Source organism: Strix uralensis, chromosome 1 (genome assembly GCF_047716275.1).
Source record: "Strix uralensis isolate ZFMK-TIS-50842 chromosome 1, bStrUra1, whole genome shotgun sequence".
NCBI classification, from domain to species: domain Eukaryota; kingdom Metazoa; phylum Chordata; class Aves; order Strigiformes; family Strigidae; genus Strix; species Strix uralensis.
Window position 1 is genome coordinate 152738157 of NC_133972.1, and position 22555 is coordinate 152760711.

General features: G+C 36.6%; 1 protein-coding gene across 22 annotated transcripts in view; it reads left to right on the forward strand.

The window, feature by feature from the left end:
• The window catches only part of RIMS2 (regulating synaptic membrane exocytosis 2), a 500034-nt gene that overhangs the window by 127276 nt on the left and 350203 nt on the right, over nucleotides 1-22555 (forward strand). For all 22 annotated transcript variants that reach the window (XM_074886104.1, XM_074886094.1, XM_074886112.1 and 19 more), the window contains one exon: nucleotides 5000-5310. In XM_074886104.1, coding sequence (XP_074742205.1) covers nucleotides 5000-5310 — 311 coding nt within the window. The remainder of the gene's footprint in view (nucleotides 1-4999; nucleotides 5311-22555) is intronic.

A 22555-nucleotide genomic window follows, 5' to 3' on the forward strand; every position in this document is an offset into this window, starting at 1 on the left:
TTGATGATGCACCCAAAGAAAAAGTTTTCCTACTCTTCCATTTTTCTCCCCCTTTCTTTCAATGCTGTATTCTTGTTACCTTGTATAATGTTTAAGAAATTGTATCTTACATAAACTATAAGGACACCCCCCCCCCCCCCCCCCCCAAACCATATATGTTTGAACCAAGTGAAAAATTCCAAAGAACACTAGCAACAAGCACAGCAGTTAATATAATGCTATTATATTAGGTGCTTCTACCAAGCAGATGAACTCTAAGAGATTTGGTAAAACCATAAGAATAAGCCTTACTGTTCTATGGAAGCCTTCCAGTACGATTTTCTACCTCTGCACACCTGCATTTCAAAGTAATGTTCTGAAGTCTGGTGAGGATTTGGTGTAATTATTTCTTAGATTGTAGTGTCTAAGCTATCAAACTCAGGCTGATATGTAATCAAATAAATACACTGTGCCTTTTAATCTAATCTTCAATAAAGTAAGATTTCCATTTTGTTCTTAGAAGTTAGTGGTAGGCCACCTATAATTATATTTAAGGAACAGTGAATGGTATTTTGTCAGGTAGCTGTCTTTTCACATAATTTACCTGGAAATATTAAAATGATTGTCATATTATATCCTTTGTATGAAATTACATATTTTTTGCTTTAAAATGTATGCAGATATAATTTCGTTAAAAATATCCATTTTATTGAATTTAAAGTGGTATGTGAAATGTGTTTTGAGGAATTTCATCTAATAGACAAATTTGTAATGTTTTATTTAGGACAATACAAAGGGGTGATTTTTTTGTGCATTAATTATGTCTGATGTGTAGTGTGAAATGGCTGATTATTGCAGGTTTTGCAAAATTTGTTTTGGTGGGCTTATGTTATAAAAAGTACTAATATGTGATGAAAGCTTTGGTTAGTGTTAGCAGAAGTGAAATCATATTACGAATAATCTTGTAAAAAATAATGAAGAAATCCAAAATGAGTTAGAACTTGTTTGTTCCATGTATGGAAATAATCTTTATGAATGAAAACCACATGGAAGGTTTGAGGTAAATCTGTCTAATCCATATTCGGAATACTTCTCTTCAGTGTTGTTTAAAAAAATAAATTTGTCTTAAAAAACCAAATTAAATTAAGAGTTAATCTGAAAGTGTCAGGCTAGATATATTTTGTGTGGTTATTTTCACACTTTACGGGAGAAATCTATTTGAAAAGAACTTCAGCAATTCTTATCCTAGGCACTAGGTGGTGTTTCAGACTTTTGTACTGAAACGCACATCTCGGTACAGTGTCACTAGCACTTCAGATTCGAGTTTTAAACTACTATTTAAATAATAATTACAGATGTTGGAGAGCAGATTTTTGTCCATTTTTTCCTTTTCAAATTGGCAATGTTCCCGTGTTGAGAAGAACTGACACCCACAAATTGCAACACTGATGCTCACATACAAAGTGTGTTCACGACTGTTGAACCCTTCAGAGTGGTGGTTAGATTTGAAAATGGGTGTAGTAGGTAGTGTGTCTACTTTAGAGTGCAGACTTCTGATGTAAGGGATTAGCCTTTTTATTAATTACTGTTTCAGAAGGGAAACTTCTGTGGTTCTTCTTTGCAGATACGTCAAAATACAGGTATTAAGCGTGCAATCCACTTGTATAACGTCTCCCCTTCCCTTCCCCACTGTGCTGCTGTCACAGTCACATGAAATGCTCTGTCCTGGTGGGAACTTGGCAGGGACAGAGCTGCTTTGCCTGTGTGTGAGCTGCTGAGCACTCTCTCACAGGCACCTGGGGGCAGAAGGAGAAATCCTGTCCAGGAATATGCCACCTTCCCATCTGTGCTCTTATGACACACTATTTTACATGTGTGTCTGTCATTTAATTGAGAGGTCTGCCCTGTAAATTACCAGTATTTTTTAAATTGCAAGAATGCTTCTACATGCTACGATAAGGTGAAGAAATCAATTTAGCGCTGTACTAATCGAGGGCTTGAATTTCTTGTTGCTCATTGAAAGCACGTGAATTTCTCTGCATGTGTGACAGTTGCCATTCTGCTCATTGTTTGTGATTATTTGAAGCTAAAATGGTAACTGCTTGGGTCAACACTGTGGATGTCTACATGTTGAAAGTACTATGGAAATGAGGCTTTATCAGAAGTGTTAGCTATAAGTACTATGAAACACTCTTATAAAGGCAGAAAAAAAATCTGCCCCATACATAAATATGTGCATTTTTCATGCTGTGTGTTTGAATTTTTTCCAACATGAAATACTTTTTTTTTTTTTTTTTAAATTTTCTTTGTTTCTTGAGGTGCTTTCAGTTTAAGTGCTATATTGTTTCCTGCAGGTCTGACCCAATTATTGTGGTAGTCCGTGAGAAACATTGCACAGTGGAAACAGCTGGAACCAGTTTGACTTCAGTAGGGCCTGGGAGATAATATGTTGTCTTTCTTGAAGTGTCACTGACAGTGAAAAACAGCTTCCAAGCTGTAGAGATGTAAATAAAATACCAGATGATGATGCAGTAGATAGTGATAACGAAGATACGTACAGCATGTTTAATCAGGGACTGGGTTTGATTGAACATTTATTGTAAAATGTTTGCTTGTTTCATGTGGGTTTCACAGCACTGACAATTGCGTTGCTCTGTTCTGCTATACATCTATCTAGTTTGGCAGAAGCTGAGATTTATGGTGAAACAGATCACTAAATTTTGTGTCACAAAGAAGATGATAGGTCAGGAGTACTCTTCCTGATTCTACTTTTAGAGGAGGAGATATTAAATCATGTTCATTCAGAAGCACCTCTCATTCTGTAGGGTACAAGAGAATAATACTTGTCATCCTCGAGTGCATTGTCCTGGGACAAAATGTGGCTGTCAGCCAAGGGCATAGCTGCTCAACTGTTTAGACTGTGATACCTAGTTTTTGTGACATTTTAACATCTACTAATAGAAGGAAAAATAGCACACAAAAACTTTGGGGGATTTTATCTTGTAGTCATTCAAATTGTTATCTATTTGTATACTTAAGTAATTGTTTCAGATCTTGTCCTTTCATTGCACTGACACATATATGAAAAGTTTAGAGCTTCTTTCAGCTACGTACAAATCAAGCAGAAATAGTTAAGACTTTTAATTGCTGTTCATTAAAGGGGGCAAAACCACTTCTGTCTTTGGTGCTGGAATTTCAGTTTGGAGATGTCGTGTACTTTCTAACTTAATTAATGAAGGCAAAACAGACCTGTTCTTAAAGTTGTATTTGAATGATGGCCATGCCTGGAGTATTGACCTTTGTTCTCAGGACATGTAACCTACTTCAGACAGCAAGGGAGTCTCTCTTTTTAACCCTCGGTGCTTTGATAGTTTGTTCTGTCTTGTTGAAATAAGCAGACAAGAGTTCTCATAGATGGAGTATCAGCACTATAAAAAGTTAAGAAGGAAGTTTACCAGCATGGGGCATACTGACACCATTAAATGGGCAAGTGATGCCTTCTTTCCCTGCCTCCTTTCCTTGTCCCAGCCTGGCAGTTTGTGAATGAGGCAGTCAGTGAGTTTAATTTGTTTTGAGTACGAACCTTGCATCCAAGCAGCCTTCTATATGAAGCTTTCATCAGAACATTTTTGGTGAGACTTGACTAGACAGCATGGCCCAAATTTTCTGTTAGATAAGTGCCTGGAGAATAAGATACAGATTGCAGCTTCTAAAACCTTTTCTGGTGGACTGACCTAGATATATTGTGGAGGTAGAAACTACATTTTCCGTGTGATTCAACCATCAAGCTAGCTGCATTTAAAAGAATAATGAAGAGCATTAATGTAAGCCTTTGAATGTCCTGTACTGTAAACCCTTGAAGAAGAGGCAGCTCAGTGTAGGATTAGAACTGAAGGCATGATAACTAGATTTAAGGCTGAGTGTAGACATTCAAGGAACATGTAGTAAAAATGATACCATTTCATCTGTGAACTAAGACAAAAGTATATAAAGAATAGAAGAGCTGACTTAAAGCTGAAGAAAAATGAAGATTAAAGAGTGAAGGACTAAACTTGCAGTGAATTAATGCTATCTACAATCCAAATTTTAATATAACACAATAACCAGTTTGAATGTGCCATTGTATTAATAACTGGTCTATTGTACTTGACTCATTACATTCTAATTTATTCTCATTTAATGTAAGAACTGAATGTGAAATTAACTTACAGATAATTGGTGCTGGCAATTTCCTGCACTGCCATGTGACTACGGTGATCAGATACAAAAGCTTTGCAAGCAAGTACATTTTAGAATATTAAAAAATCTCATTACTACGCGCAGGTTCTCACAACTGGGAAGCTGTAATTGTTTTAATAATTTAGTAAGCATACTGTGAATGCTAAATCTTGGCTATGAAGTGAAGATACCACCTTATATATTGTGTTACTTTATTTATACAATGGCTTTAGTTTACAATAGCTTTGAAAATCAAGTCATTTCTTGAAGTCAGCTTCTTTATGTAAATATAAGATACAGACCAGGGAAGTAAATCAGCAGAGCATTTTGGAGAATTATAAAATTACTTGTTTGCAATAGCAGAGGATCTATTCCAAAGTTCCTTACTTTCAGTAAGAAACTAGGTTCAATGTTTAATGAATTTTTTATTCCTTTTTTCTATCATCCTTGACCTATAGTCTTCATTTTCAGATCTTACATTTCGTGCCATTGCAATGTCAATACGTAGACCCTTTTCATTTATACAGCTACTATCTGTGGTTTTCCCTTGTGTTATAGATGATGAAGCAAAAGTAGAATAAAAGTATTTTTGTGTTTGTGTTTTTTTCTAAAACAATTTCCTCCGAGGCTGTACAGACATATTTTATTGTGCTGTGGCTAAACAATTGTAATTTTAATAGAATTAAAATAGTATTCTTTCTACCTTTGGAAATGGCAACAATCAGTTGATGTATGCTTGATGAAAACTTTGTATACAGTGTTTACAAACTAACAGATTTTTCATTTAAATATGTCTGAACAGGTAATGTGGGTATGTAACTTGTGCCGAAAACAACAAGAAATCCTCACAAAATCAGGAGCCTGGTTCTATAACAGTGGATCAAATGCACCACAGCAGCCTGACCAAGAAGGTATTAGAGGTCTGCGGAACGAGGAAGCACCTCAAGAGAAGAAAGCAAAGCTGCAGGAGCATTCACAGTACCAAGGACCATCAGGTGGCATATCCACACAAGTTTTGGACAAAAACAGATCTCAAGGGCTCACAAGACAAGACTCAATTAAGAATGGTTCAGGAGTAAAGCATCAAGTAACAAGTGACACAACATCAGACAGGTAAGAAAGTAATGTTTATGCTGATAAGATCTGCTGAATTTATGCTACAAATTTAATTTTATCTTTTTAAGTTTTATCTTATTTATATTCTGTAGCCTATAAAATACATACTAGAATTTTTGAAACAATCCTAAGAAGCAGCAACTGAGGAGTCTCTTCTTGTATTCAGATGGTCATAGACAATGTGTGTTCTTCATTTCTTTTTATTATAAAATCAACATGGAAAATGACAGTTGCAAAATTTTCTTCACTGATTTATCTTAGTGTTACTTGGCATTGGTTGAAACTATGGGTGTTTCAGTGCTAATGTATTAAGACCTGGTTTAGCTAGAGGCTGGAGCTGGAACTTCCCTCCTTTTTTCTTGGTGTGATTGTATCAAAAGGCTCTCAACCTGCGCAACTGCATTTTACTGGAACACAAAAGTAAAAACTGTTACATTGAATAAATTTAATTTCTTTCTAAGCAAGACCAGAATAGAACTTTAAATATGGTGGGAAGGGAAAGAAAAGAATTGCTTATGTGTTTCCATGGAAATGATACCCTCTCTCTCCAGAGACCTCCACCTGCCTTGGAATTTGGCAGCCAGAGCTGTATAATCTGGCAGCCTTCCTCTGCTGCTCAGCTATGACCTCGTTACAATATTTATTCCGCAAGCTTGAAACAAGTTAGACAGCTATAATATCTTTTATGGCTAATATAATTAAAATTGTTTTCCTTTTCCCTCACCTCTTGTATTCCACCATATTTTATTTCCTGTTTTTATCTTATTTTGGAACAAATTGAATGTAATTAATCTAACCCTTTTTGTTTAACTCATTCTGCCTGTTGCCCTTTGCTCTGATTTCAGCTGATGGGTTCAGTACTTAGTGGCTCTGAGTGCTCCTCAGTTACATGCATAGTCTCTGAGAAATACAGCTGGCAGTTTAACTTTATGCTAAGGAGCTGGAGGGAGGGACTGACTCTCTTGTGGTTCCTTTTTTCCCTGAATTTTGTCAGGAAAACGGTATCATACATAATGTGATGATAGAAACCCCCCTTGTTCTCAGCAGCAATTTAACTCTGAAAGTGTTTTTATATTATATGCATGCAGAAAGAGAGAGGGAGAGAGGCATATACAAATAAATATATTATTCAGATATGTAATATGCATTTACCCTAAGCAGAGTTGTATGATAAACATGGACAGTATAGTTATGTTTACCAACCGGAAGCATGTAGACTTTGTGCCTGAAATCAGAACTATTCTGATGATTGTGATCACTTCTACTCAACATATTGTTTAAATCCAGATTGCTTTTTAGTCATTATCGTCTTCCTGGTTTTTTTGCATACTAATACTAGTGTCCTCTAATTAACATATACAAGTATGCTTAGAATATATTTATGATATATATTACATGCTATTGGAGGTTAGAGGGTCTTCTGAATAGTTTTCTTCCCTAATGTTCCTCACAGTAACTGTATTTCCTTTGCTGGAGATAATGAAAAATACTACTTCCTGATGCCCAATCAATGTCTGACTGGTCAACTGGGCTTTTAGAAGACAATATCAGCATCTCTGAGAGACACTATCCCAGAATTCAAGGATATGGATAGGCCTTAAGTTTGGACCTGTGTATGCAGTGGTGCCATTGCTATTCTCAGCAATAATACTGGGAAGGCTTACAATTTTATTGCATTCAACCACTGTTAAGACCAGAAGATAATATATTATTATCTTTATACTGAAGTCATGCATATAATATGTATAATAATTTTATATAATTTTAATATTAAAATTTATAAATCCATATATGTTCTGCTTATTATTATTGATCAAGTTAAGAAAACTCATTTTATCTATTTGAAACTTGCAGTTGTGGTCAAGCAATTACATGTAACTTTTCCTAAAGGCTTCTGGTGTTTTACATTCTTTTCTGAATGCTTCATGTTACTTTTTTTTTAACATTAACTGAAAGAACCAGAAACATGTTATACAGGAGATCATCATGGCAGGTTTTTTCTTTCTATTTTAAAACTAATTCTATGCAGAAATTGAGCTACTCTAGTATGGTAGACCATTTGTCTAGATAAACTAATTTTAGCCAAAAAAGTTTCAAATATTTAGAAGTGCTGTTTATCTTACACAGTGTCAATAGTAGAAGTAAGTAGAAAGTGAGAACTATATTGCCTATTTTATTTTTTATCCCAAAGACATTAATTTTGGCACAAAAACTAATTAAAAAGTTAAAACCAGTTAAACACGTGTGAAAAAGGTATTGTTTGAACATTTGCAGCTTCCTTTGATGTTGCAGCAATCATTACTTAGTAGTTCTTTATATCCAGTATCATATATGTTATTTTGGTCATCTGGAGACAAGTTGCTCACAAAGTAAAGGGCAACATTCACTCCCTGAATCAGAACATCAATGACATTTCTGTCTCATTCCTTACTATGTCCTTTTTGGTTGTGCTTTTTTGTTTTTTCATTCTTGAGTAGTACTTACTGTATTTGTTTCCTGTTTTCTTTGCTAGTGTTATTCTTCATTAAAATAATATTGTTTCAATCATGACACTAGTATTCTGTTTCCTTGATGTATGCAACAGTCCCATTTGCAATCGATAGATCTCAAACTGTTCAGACAGATAGGTACTTGATTGTAGATCTTCTTTGACTGATCTAAAATTTCTTGCCTTAAAGAAGTCTGGAATGATTTTGGATTGCACAGTCTCTAAGGATGTTTTTCTTATATTGGAACTGTTACAGAAGAAAAGAGAAATCAAAAACTATTCAGGAGCAAGTTGTACTTACCACCAGCAGAACAGCATTCCATTATTAAATTTTTTTCTAGTTCATATCCAATATTTATAATATGCCTCACAGTGCTTTTACTGCTTTCTGTGTAGTAAACCCATGGAGGAGGCAGAGGCAGCAGGCACACCATAGGATCAGTTTTAGATTACTATCAGTAATTGACCATCTTATATTTGACAAGTAACCATATGTAGTGGTTTTCACAAACGTAACCTTGTGAGCAGAGTATGGATGCTGATGTAGTATAACACAAAGTATAAATCAAAGAAATGCAGAATATACTCTATGTAATCCATAGACTCAGAAGGTCCATTCTGAGGTCTGCTGTGCACAGATGGTAGATTTATGGCAGTGTGCACTTTAGTTCTTTGATTTTTACTATTCAATTTCACATTAATTCTGGATTACACAAAAGGGTCCTTTTTATTTTATTTCGATCAAAAACATTCACACACTCTATTGTTCCCAAGACCTATGGTACTCATCATTCAATACATTGTGTTTTCTTTCTAGCAGCAAAATTATTTGAATAGACATAATCGGTTTTCAGTCATTTTGTAGCAGGCAATCAGCTTGTGAAATGGTTGATTTCTTCATGCCTAAGCCTAAGCCAAAGCAAATGTTTATAATGTCCTATTAAAATGTGTACGACATCCTAATAATAAAAGCTGAGGAAGAGGGAACCTTAATGCTGATATAAAGCTTTTTTTGTGTCCTTCTGTTTGCCTGAATTGTTAAATCTTTAGGTGGTGTTGCCATGCCTGAGTTGTAAAATAATTATTTTTCTTGCTCTTGGTAGGATCCATTGTAAAGCCATTTCAATCATTTCCACATATGAATTCAGTGTTTTAAGCTGTAAATCTTTTGTGACATTCCAGAGGTGTTATTTCACAAACCTCTTTTCTATATATGTAGCATTTCACAATACTTTTTAAACAATAGATATCTTGAAGTAGGAAACAATCTATGCATCTTTCCAGTGCAAGGTTATGATGTCTTAACTATTTCTAATCTAATGCCCATCTGAAATAATGTTACGTAGTTCAGGTAGATGTGAATGATTACGGGTTTTTGTTTGGTTGGTTTTTTTTCTCTTTTTTTTTCCTAATCCATCCTGTATGAATCCAAAATGCTTTCAAAAATTTTAAAATGTTAACTTTGAATTTACAATATATATTTGTGATGCATTCTATAACTGTAAGAAAAGCTGTTCTCAAGGATATTTTTCAAGAGATTCAATGAAAAAAAAGGTGAAAATACTGTGAGAAAATTTGTTTTCATGTTTCATGAGTTAATTTATTATTGCTACATCTATCAGAGGGTGAAACATGTCAAAAAAAAGAATTGGTTCTTGGTATATGTAAAGATCATGATCTGTAAGATCATGATTTGAAGCAAGACAAATGAATAAAGCTGCCTGAACCCTTTTCAGATTAACTGTAGGAATATGAGATTAAATCATAAAAACCAGAATGAAAACAACAAATTGAGAGAGTGAGCAGCTGCAGAGTTGCACAACAGCAGTATTTATTTTCCAGGCCAGCAGACACAGATAAAATATATCCTCCTTCCTTCTTCCTTCCCTTTTTCTTTCAAAGATACATATGTATTTTGGGGGTTCATTTTCTATCATCCCTTTTATTTCAGGAAAAAAGGATTTTTATGATGGTTTCCACACACTATAGTGGGTTTGGAGGATGCATTTTTTTCTGAGTAAGAACTGCAGACGAGACTGTTGAGGCTACTTGGGTCTGAAGATGCATGTTTTGTGCATATGTTTTTTATGGAATGTATACCGTGTTTCTCACATATAAAGGTTTTATTCTATTGCGTTACCAATGGCAGTAGAATGAAAGTGGTCCCCTGTGTCCCTTTGCTTCTGTTCTTGGAAGGAATGCCAGTATGAGTTGGCAGCGTAGGCTCTGTCTTTTGGGACTTCAGTTGGGGATGTCAGGGTGTGAACAGAGAGAAAAAAGAGACCAAAATAAGAGGGAAGAGGAGGAAAGAGGAAAAAGCAGGCGTGAGCTAGCTGAGAAACATCAAAGAGCAGCATGAATTAAATAAATGAAAATGTGTGTCCATCTGTTTCATGTTATATCTTTTTTAAATGGCTCTTCTTTAATTGCTGGATTATGAATAACTGATCCTGAGAACATCACTGATGGTAGTTTATTGCAATTTAAAATACGACAGTGTAACCTTAAAGAATCAGTCAGTTACATTTCTTTCAGAAAGGCTGAAAACTGGCCACTTCCTAAGATTATCACTACTTTTCTTCTGTAACACTTATGACACAGCACTGTAGTGCAGCCTCTGATTTTGATTGTTTCTGAGTACCTGAGCTGATAGATCTTTAGCCCACATGTCTTAAAAAAGCATACAGTCTTCACTTGGACCTGTGGAAACTAAGCATATTTGTAAGAAATCTCAAGTAAAATAGAGGCATTTTAACTTTTTTACCTATGTTTTTCTACCTGCCAACATATTTTAAGACAGTGAGGAATATTGAAAGGATTGTATAGAGACAGTGTTTAAAATAAGGGAGTTGGTATCCAAGAGTCAGACTGACAATGCTGTGTGCAGATTTGTTTGTGTTCAGAAGTATCCATTAAGGACAACAGTGTGTCTAATCTTTTTAGAATTATTATTTTTTATGTGAGAATTAACTGACATGGATTTATGTTTTTTAACATTGTTGACCACTGCAGTAGAAAAAAACCACAATTGTTGAGAAAGCATAATGGTATTTGTTCACTTCATGAATAAATCTAATACTTTGTACAAGTATTTTGCAGGTTGAGTTTAAAATGAATCAATATTCTTTTCCATGCATGACTGCGAAGAGCTGTCACTGACTTTCCCTGATACTAGAACAGGATGCAAAATTTGGGCCTTAGAGGTGCCCTACAGTATTTTTAACATATTAACTAAAGATTTAAGTTTTACGGGATTTGAAGTGCATCCAAATAAGGTTTTATCTTCATCTTCCTGCTCCTGTTCCAGCATTTTTCACCACTTTGATAGTCCGTCCTTGGAACTGTAAAGTGAAACCAATGTCAATCTGAAAACTGTAGTCTCAGTAGTTTTGCTTTTGTTTCTTGTGCTATGTTCCATTACAGTGTATGCTTTGTATGATTCTGGAGGTAATAACTTACAACAAACAAGTTAGTTTCTTCTTCACAGAACTCTTTTAATTATTTCATTCCTTTACATATAGGTTTAGGGGTGTGGATCAACATTCCATGGCTATTCTAGTTTTCAGGTAGAAACTAAAGCTACATTTATCTGCTGCCTCAATCTGGAATGGCATAAAAAGGAAATTAATGATAATTATGGCCAGAGGAAGCAATAGAAATTTATGGGAAGGGAGCTAGAGAAAATGCAGTATTTAATTATTGAGAAGAAGTATCTTGGGTCCAAGAAAGTCAGAAATCCTTCAGTGCAGAAGTTTTAATGTAATAATTAGACACATATGACAAAGATTAAGCTACACCTCATTATGAGGATGAGTAAGGAGTTTGGTACCATCTGTAATGCAGAGTCTCTGTAAGAAGTTCCTGAAAGGTACTGACATTGTCTATTAACACCCCAGACTACATGTAGTGGGCATATAATGTTTCTACCTGTTGTTAATAGGTTGCAGTGGGTTGTAGCATCTCCATTTTATTCTAAATTCTGGAAAAGAGGGGAGCTTTTCCTCTCCATTACCTTTGCAGAATTGTCTTCTGAGAAACAAAACTGCTTGGACAATTCTGTTTGTGTCCTAATGTTGGTTTTGTGGGTCTTCTGCTCACATGAATAGTGACAATGCTAACACAACATTCAGGACATGTGCAGCCATACTGTGACTTCAGCATGGCTTTTCTGAGATGTGCATTGCTTCCCTCCCTCCACTTTTATTTTCCCCAAAGTAGCAGAACAACCAATGAGCTAGCTGTTCTTAATCTTTTTCTGATGATGTTTATTAAAATAATTTTTTTTTTTTTTTAAAGCTCACCTTTATCTAGCTGTAAAATCTGTACTGAGTAACATTGGCCCCTGACCAATGCTAGACCCAATTCGTGATCCTGTTTTTACAGAAAGCTAATCTGTTTGGAGAAGAGAGGAGGAAACTTCCTTAACTGTAGCAGAACTAACCTACCTTGATAAACAGTCTAAAACTGCTGTGTTTCTTTTGAAACTTTAAAGAGAGTTTTAATTAAACATAACAAAGAAACTGAATTCCAGCTTTGACAATCTGAACTCAGCTGCAATCATCCTTTGCAGTGAGCAAATCTCTTGTTGGTTTTAGGGAATTTCACAATTTACTGTAGAGTGCCTTTTCAAAAATAATTCCATTGCAATGTGATGTTTGTATTTTGCTTACTGTTACTGATTACTTGATTCTTTTCTTAATTATGCCTATTTGTTGCATACTGCTTACTGAAAACCACCACTTACTATTTCACTTTCTCAGTCTTACGCAGAATGAGTTTAGGGAAGTCTTAATATTCAGTGCTGATATTTGGTATCTTTGAAGCAGAGTTTGGCCTTCTATTGCAGTGTTATGTTTCTGTATATCACAGCTATGTCTTTAACTGTGCTAAACGACCATTAATAATCTAAATCTGTAAACACAGATCTCAGCCGTATCAGAATATTGAACAATTTTTAAGTTCTGCAGCTAACATTTATGGAATTAAATGCAGTTTTGCTTTTAGCTAAATTGACCCTGAAAGAAAGCAATACCAGAAAAAAATTGAGGGTAGTAGCATTTTTAATTTAATTTTTTAAATTAATGAGGCCACTGCCTTTCTGGGTTGAGCATGCCTTCTTAAAGTGCTGTTTTGTTGACCTTGCACAAACATGAATGTTAGAGCTCACTGTGTGTTCCTAATCCTTAGTTGTGCTGTGCTCAATCTTTGGAGGCTAATTTCTCTTCAGAAGTATAAATAACAGATTTTGTTTGAATCTCATATTTACAAGAATTGGTATGTAAAGGTGAATAAGTTACATCTGTGGAGTGCAGCTGAGGGAAACAGCTAACATTTAATAAAGGACTCTGCTAACTCAAGTTTGTAGTTTCTGGCAGCAAAGTGGTTCTGGAATCTGCAGGGGACAATTCAATGAATGGCCTTTTGTTTTCATACATTTTACCATAGCTATAGCTGAATTAAGATAAAAAATGAGAACGAATAATTGTTACTAGTACAAATTCTTTCTTTGGCTCTTTATCTGTGCGTCTAGAAGTCACAAATGATAGAGCAATCACTTCTGTAGTGCAATTCAGTTGTCATTTATCTTTTACATGGCAAGTTTAATAATTTTAGTAAATGTCAATCTATTTTATTAAGTCAGATCTGACGAAAAAAATCTAACTAAAAATTAATGTAATAAGACCAGGGTGACCATATTTTCATAATTAAAAGTTACATTATTAACCAATACCATTTTGTTTTCTGCCCCGTCTTTAGCATGATTATTCTGTTTCTTTTTCTGCCCCTTCTTCAAGCCAAATCCTTGTTCGTCCCGTTGTCTATTCTAGAATATCTTTGTCTAGTTGTTTGGGTTTTTTTATTAGCTCATTTTCTTTTGTGTACCATCCTCTCTTTCTCACTGGTGTGAGTTCTTACCAAACTCTGGCTAGACATTGGAAATGTTTTCAAAGATATATCTCCTTCACTTAAAGACAGTCATTCTTTTCTTCTCTAACCTTTCCCCTAGCTCTAGCTCACCTCTCTTCCTCGATTTCCAACAACTCTGCAATCATTCAGAAGTGTCCTTTCAGATTTGTGGTAAAATAAGCGGACACTTCTCTCCCAAGCTTTGAGAAATCTCAGTTTTGTGCCTTTCAGTAAAAACAAGCCTCACTGCATTCTTTGCTAACCAAAAGGCAGCCAGCCACGGATGTTTTAAGGGAATAGTTAGCTGTTCCAACAAAGTAGTGCAGTACAATGTCATTTCAAGTTAAACAGAAAATGTAGGTGACCTGAAGTCAGTGACTCTTAAACTGGAGTTTTAAAATCCAAGGTAATATCTATGGATCTATGTATGATATGCAGTGGGTTGTGTTTATGCAACTTGTTCAGACATCTCTGCACTGTGCAGCACTATGCCCTGTAATCATGCCCTGGTGTTTCAGAAAATGGCAGCAGAAAGTGCCCATTTCTGCAGCAGTGGGCTTCCTGGAAATGCTATTAGGGGCCTCAGTAAGTGTGTCATCTTCACAGAATAACAGGAGGTTAAGTTGCTCCAAACACAGTTTTCCCAATTTCTGGTCCAGTGTTTTGTCAGCTAATATTACATGCTTGAATGCATCCCTAGATGTAGTTTATTTGCCAAATTAAGTCTTTATTATGCAGCTTGTAATAGGATGAACCATGAACTTTGCTGCAGAAACCCCATTTTCTTTGGCAAAAAGAAAACAGCAAGGCCAACAGTTCTTATGGCAAAATTTTGATAGAAAGCAATGCATTTTAGCTGCAAGAGTTTATTTCTGTAATGACTTTGTGAAAATCCTGGACTTTAAATGATAGACTTCCTTGATGATCACATAAAAAAAAAAAAAATTAAAAAAATAGCCATCAAGGCAGATGAGATTAAAGCAGAAAGCATCTGTTTTTCTTTGTAATTCCAAATAAACTGGGAAGCTTCAGAGGGACATTGCATTCTGAAGTTCCAAATCAGTGCACAAAACCAATTTTTTTTTTTCCCAGAGGTAGATTAGTTTTAATTAAATATTGTTGACTCTGGAATGAGGTGCTGGGCTGACAAAAATGGACCCGCCTCAGTTGTATCTTTATGCTCCAGTTACAACTGTGAAAAATATTTAAGTGAGAAGAGGAATCACAATTAATTCAACAATCTCACCTATTGAATATAAAAAATTCAACAACTCAACAGTTAGTTCAGCAATATCACCTCCTCATGATGCTGAGATAATTGCATTTTATTCCTAAAATGGACATATAATGATTCATCTTCCTGTACCGTTCATTAACAGGGATTGGAACAAAAAGGAATTCCTGAAAGAAAGCCAATTTAACTTGGGTTTGCATTTCTTAAAAAACAATGTATATTTTGGGTGGTTCCCATGTCTTATAGCTCAAGTAAATACAATGATTGGAGATTTTATTTTCATTTAGAAAATATGTATCAATATTTGAAGCAAGAAATTGGATCTTTGAATAAATTTGAAAGCACAAATAATGTAATTGCTACTCAGCAGATTTTTTTTTTTTTGAGCAGAGATTCTTCCCTAAGTGAGAATATAAATTATAAAGAACCTGAGAATCAGAGTGAGAAGGAAGAGAGGAAGATGTGTCACTTAAACAATGGAAAAGGGAGGAATATTTTGTAGATGAGACTCACTCAAAATAAACTCTGGAACTTTGGATGTTAAGGCCAGTACTAATAGTGTCTCAACTTCTCCTCAAGCAACTTGTTTTGGATGATGATAGACTACATTGCAGTAATGACTGATGCATTGGCATAGATCAGGATCATTAATTCCTACCTACTTTACCTCTTCGCTCCTCCTTTAAGTAATTAAGAGCATTTATAAGAATGCTGTGTCCCATTTGTAGCTACTCATAAAAGCTGTCAGTTATTTTCAGAGTTAAGCTTGGTGAAGCTAACTAAACCAGGAGATTTCCCTCAGGACAAGTATTTGAAATTTCATGCTCTGTGTGGCATATGGGTACTTATTTCTGAATAATTTTTTTCTCTCTAAAAATGAGATTTATTTGGAAATTTATACTTTGGTATATCACCAAATATTGTGAAGCCTTATGATAACAATTATGAATATGAGTTATGATAACAATCAATTATGAAATTAAGCCTAACCCCCTCCCCAAAGCTTTTAAAGTTATGGCCAACACTACTTTTACTCCACTAACATAAAGCTCCAGTATTAAATGGAAATCTTTCCAAAGCAAAATATTTACACTGCCTTAATGCTTATAAAACCCAGGCTCCATGATACTGTGAAAGGAAATGAATTTCAGAGGTGTGTGATCATCAGGAAAATATTCTGATATTCCAGTCAGCTGAAGATAGGAGCAACCCAGGAGACCATAAATCTTATAATGACATGAAAGGAAGATAAATTAGTCTCTTTGAACTCGTTCCCAAGATATGGAAGGCTCCAACTTTTATCCAGTGTACTGAACAGCACAAACTAATACACAATCCAGTGCATAGATGTGTTCTCTTAGCTCCTGTTTCACAAAATGAAAAGGCTAATCTTAATCTTACTGTCATGTGGAGAATGATCTGTCTTCTAGTTTACACATATATTAGTCTTTGTTTCCATCACAGATCAGCTGGACACATTGACACCCAACACAAGTTTGGAGGCCTTTTAAAGTCCAAATCAGTAATTTGAAAGTAGAGATACTGCAATAAATCTCTTAGTTTCCAGATAACTAAAAGGAATTTCTAAAATTAATTGAACTCCCAAGTTCGCAGGAAATGAGAGACAGTTTCTGCAATGTATAACCACCATGGACTTCAAGATCAATGTAACTTAATTTCTTTACATAATAAGGAGCTTTGTGATCAGCCTGCTCACCCAAAGAAGTGTTTGTGTGAAGGATCACATCCAAAGAGGATGATAACTGTATTTCACAAAGAGAACATTATCTCTTTACCTGAGTGTGTATATTGAAATCATTACTGTGCTGGGTGCATTTACATTGATGGTAATCATCAGTGGACTGTTGTAGGATTTAGTTTTTGCTGTTTGCTTTGTGCTAATCATGTCTTCTCTAAAATTGGTATAATTTGGAGAATAAAGAATGTAAGTATGAACTGTCTGTGAGCACTGAGAAAAACAACTTTCACCTTGAATACATCATCCTGAGGTGGAGAGGAAAGACAGATGTTTGAAAACTGTTAGTGCACGTAATTTCAGCTTCTGCTTTATTATTTTACATTATTAAACATGCATGATACCTTGCTAATAATATTTTAAATCACCTTTTGTTTTATTGAAAGGTGACAAATGATAACATTTGATGAAAGTGAAGAACAGAAATCTCTTTTGCAGCAGATGAAGTTTTCAATGCATTGTTTCAAAAATCAATTAAATCTCTGTTCTAGGCCAGCATTTCTTGACTAGTGAGACACAGCTCATTGGTGAACCATCCAGAACTGCAAATGAGGCATAAAGCAGGATTCATGTACTGTAATGAGGTGCAAAGAAATATCAGTTGATTGTGAGTCAGCTGATGATAAAATTGGTTGAAGTATACTACTCTAAGCCACGCATTCTGCAAGGTGCAGCATCTACTGCTTATTGAGCCTGCTCTATCAACGTGTATTACACATACTCCTCTGCTTATTCAACCAGAGTATAACGGCTTTCTGTTCCTGTCAGGTAATGCAGCTATTCCTTTAGTCAGGGAAATGAAGTCTCAGTTAGACCTTTTCTAACTCTCCTTGCCCGATTCTTCCATCTTAGTAGTATTCCTTTAATACTTTAAAAATATTATTTATATATTTTATACCACATCTATGAACATGTACAAATGTATATATTAATATTAAAAGCTTAAGATGTATAGCCATTTCAGTAAGCTGTCAGGCATTCTGAGGAAAGTGGAGAACTGATTATAGGATCATTCCATGACCCAGAATTTACAGACATTATTTTGTGGAGGAAACCAGATATATTTCTCCTGTGGGAAGCCTACGAGTCCTGCAGATATGAAACAAAATTAGCAGTATGTATGAATTATTTTAGTACAGACTAGAATCATGGTCTTGCAGGTTGAAGAAGTAATTTCTACATTTATTAGACAAATAGGTTGGTTTTTGTTTGCCAAATGCAATTTCTGCCCCAGCAGTTTTTTAGATAAATTATATCTCAGGTCAGGGCAGTGGATGAAAAAACACGTATCCCTAGATTTTAGGGCTTCTCTCTTAATATGGGAGATCTACCATCAACAGGAATTTTGCTAGAAAACATGCAGATCCATAAAATCCTTGGATTATATACTGGGACAATGCATGAGGAGGAAAAAGGGAGAGAATGTCACAGAATCACAGAATCATCTAGGTTGGAAAAGACCTTGAAAATCATCCAGTCCAACCATTAACCTAACATTGACAGTTCCCAACTACACCATATCCCTCAGCGCTATGTCGACTCTACTCTTAAACACCTCCAGGGATGGGGAATCCACCACCTCCCTGGGCAGCCCATTCCAATGCCTAACAACCCGTTCTGTAAAGAAATACTTCCTAATATCTAGTCTAAACCTTCCCTGGCGCAACTTGAGGCCATTCCCTCTTGTCCTATCGCTTGTTACTTGGTTAAAGAGGCTCATCCCCAGCTCTCTGCAACCTCCTTTCAGGTAGTTGTAGAGGGCGATGAGGTCTCCCCTCAGCCTCCTCTTCTCCAGACTAAACACCCCCAGTTCCCTCAGCCGCTCCTCCTACGACATGTGCTCCAGACCCTTCACCAGCTTCATTGCCCTTCTCTGGACACGCTCAAGTAATTCAATGTCCTTTTTGTAGTGAGGGGCCCAAAACTGAACACAGTAATGGAGATGCAGTCTCACCAGTGCCGAGTACAAGGGTAAGATCACTTCCCTGTCCCTACTGGCCATGCTGTTTCTGATACAAGCCAGGATGCCATTGGCCTTCTTGGCCACCTGGGCACACTGCTGGCTCATGTTCAGCCGGCTGTCAATCAACACCCTCAGGTCCCTCTCTGACTGGCAGCTCTCCAGCCACTCCTCCCCAACCCTGTAGCGCTGCTGGGGGTTGTTGTGGCCCAAGTGCAGCACCCGGCATTTGGCCTTATTGAAACTCCTACAGTTGCCTTAACCCATCGCTCCAGCCTGTCCAGATCTCTCTGCAGAGCCTCCCTACCCTCGAGCAGATCAACACTCCCACCCAACTTGGGGTCATCTGCAAACTTACTGAGGGTGCACTCGATCCCCTTTTCTAGATCGTCAATAAAGACGTTAAACAGGAGTGGCCCCAAAACCGAGCCCTGCGGGACGCCACTCGTGACCGGCTGCCAACCAGATTTAACTCCATTCACCACAACTCTCTGGGCCCGGCCATCCAGCCAGTTTTTTACCCACCAAAGCGTGTGCCCATCCAAGCCGCGAGCAGCCAGTTTTGCCAGGAGAATGCTGTGGGAAACGGTGTCAAAGGCCTTCCTGAAGTCAAGGTAGACAACATCCACAGCCTTTCCCTCATCCAATGAGCAGGTCACCCTGTCATAGAAGGAGATCAGGTTTGTCAGGCAGGACCTGCCTTTCATAAACCCATGCTGTCTGGGCCTGATCCCCTGGTTGTCCATTATATGACTTTTAATGTCACTCAAGATGACCTGGTCCATGACCTTCCCTGGCACTGAGGTCAGACTGACAGGTCTATAGTTTCCTGGATCCTCCTTTCTGCCTTTCTTGTAGATGGGTGTCACATTTGCCACCCTCCAGTCCAATGGGACCTCCCCAGTTAGCCATGATTTCAGGTAAATCATGGAAAGCGGCTTGGCGAGCACATCTCCCAACTCTTTCAGCACCCTTGGTTGTAACCCACCCGGTCCCACAGACTTGTGTGCATCCAAGGGGTGTAGCAGGTCTCTGACCACCTCCTCTTCAACTGTGCTGACCTCATTCTGCTTCCCATCCCCATCTCCCAGCTCATGAGGCTGGGTGTCCAGGGAACAGCCAGTTCCACTGCTAAAGACTGAGGCAAAGTAGGCGTTGAGCACCTCAGCCTTTTCCTCATCCTTAGTTACCATGTTTCCCTCTGCATCCAGTAAAGGAGGGAGATTTTCCCTAATCCTCCTTTTGCTGTTAAAGAATTTATAGAAACATTTTTTATTATCCTTAACAGCTATAGCCAGGTTGAGCTCTAGCTGTGCTTTGGCTCTCCTAATGTTCTCCCTGCATAGCTTCACTACATCTTTATAGTCTTCATGAGAGACCTGCCCCCTCTTCCAAAGGCAATAGATTTTCCTTTTGTTCTTGAGATCCAGCCAAAGTGCACACCTGGATTTTTTTCTGACATGGTATCAGAACACAACCAAGGCAGGAACTGGAAAGTGTTCTCAGAGCCAGCAATAGAAATGCAACCACAGAGTTATATTCATACCTCCTAAATAAGGTACTTAGACAAGCGTAAGAACACTTCATTAAACCTATTTTTGGACACTCATGCAATTTTTGGTCACATGAATTTTTTTTTACATGCTCCTCTTTCTCTCTATTGATTATACAGGAAGGAAAAGATGGCTAGGCTTCTAAACTATGCGCCTTAGTCATCTATATTTAAGTGAAATGAATCTTGATGTCTGTGTTAATAACTTCAGACAGTGATTCAGACAATCTAAATTCAACCTATGAATTTGCCTAAAATCAGTAACATCTTCAGTTTTAAGCATAGAATTCCCTCAGCAAGGAATACTTAGAAATGCCCAGATCTGGCAAGTGAGGCAGGAACTAGGCACTATTTTTTGTGAACATGTCACGTAGCATATAATATTATTATCAAAATACCAAAATCCAAAGTACCTTATTCCACTTGTGCTGAAAAAAATCCTCAAACTCAACATTTATACGATTTCACGTTTTTAAGTCACAAGATAGAAGTTGTGCTTTTTCCCTATGTTGTGGTGTGACCTAGCAATGGAAGCTTTTGTTTCACCATGCAAGTTGTATATATTGTGTAATATTCAGACAGGTAAGAAGGACAGAGATAAGAGAAATAATTAAAATTAAACATTTCATGTAATTATTTTCAACTAATCTATGCCCTGTCATATTTAAATAAAATTTTCCATATTTCCTTTCAACTAATGTATTAAAGAGAATTCCGTGGAGAGATTTGAGTAGCCATAATCTATATTGAGCTAAGAAAATTAACCAATAAGTCAAAGTTATTCGTGTTAAAGATAGCTTAAAAATAATTATACTGGGAGGAATACCTGATTCTGAGGCATACCTACTGATTCATTTCAAGAAATCCTACTGTTGTGGTATAGGCTATCATCATTAGTAACAAAAGGACTTTAAATGATAATTTTCATATTTCCCATGTCCAATTTATTTGGGTTTTTTCTTCTATCTTACTCATCCTGGAATGCGCAATTTGTATGATCAGTGCTGGGTTTTGTATGTGTCCATACTAGGCCTAACAGCAGGATTTCCCAAGTGAACATATGGCACATTTCCTAGTATCTGCGTAAGGAGAAAAATCAGACCTATCATTGTGTTACCTGGTTTTTAAAAAATGTAGATTTTTAACACTGAAACTATTTATAATAAACAAGTCATCTAGCATATAACTTTCTCAAGTCTTCATTTTTTCCTTTCATAGATTTAGAATTTAATTAAGCCATAACTGGTCAAAATAAGATAAAATCTCAGCTTCCAGATATTTTATTTGTAAAGTGTATTCTTTCCAACCTAGTAAGTATGCATGTAAAATCTCACGCTTAACTTGCTTGCCGCCTTTTAGAAAGTTTTAAAGCCATACTGATCAGTGGATTATGATTATTTCTGTCATTTACTTAGACCATGATGAGACACAGGGAAATAAATTACTCGGTCTCATCACAGAACTTCAGCACACCTAATTAGGGACAGTTGGCACTTCCCTGTTTAGGAAGTCCAAAGCTGATCTGGAATCTCCCATCAAGACTTGGCCTTTTGGGCTGATGTAGTCTGTGCTCTTTGACTTTCTTGGGAAATTATACATGTCAAGTTTAATTTTGTCTTGCATTAAAAAATAGACATTTTCTTTCCTTTTTTCCCCCTGTCTTGATAACATTAGTTCTGAGAGTTTTCAGAGATGGGAATACCCAGATTCCTGTAAAGGTGCAAAATGTAAACTGACAGCTTATCTTTGTATTTTATCCTGAATGTAAGTAGATTAATCAGAGCGCCCTCTTAACCATTCAGAGTGTTGTGGTACTTTCTGGGTGAGTTCATGACTGAGAAGTAGTGCACAAACGGCTTCCACTGGCACTAGAGCAGTTCCAATATTTGGAAACGTGCTAGAGGCATAGTGCTGAACTGCACTTATGGGCCCCGATCCAAAGACTATTGGCATGCAGTGTTATCCCTGATTTCACTGGAATTAGGCTACTAAACAGTTGCTGCTACAGGCAATGGTAGCTCAACAGACTTTGGAACAGCAAAGTTCTAGTACCCTAAACACAGCCAGTAAGAGAATGGACCACTGATGTTATTCTTATCTGTAACCTGAACCAGATCACTTAAGCTTCATTTCCTAAAATATTTAATAGATAATGTACTTACAAGGTTTGTGATGATTATTTTTTGTAATGCTTATTCTAAGGATAAATTAGCATTATTTCATTATCTGTGATTACTGCTGGTAGAACAGGAGAAAAACTTTGGTGAGTCCTTTGTGCCTGGGATACCATTAGCAGCAAGTCCAGTGGAAACTGAGGGATGAGGGAGTTAAATACAGCAGAGAGG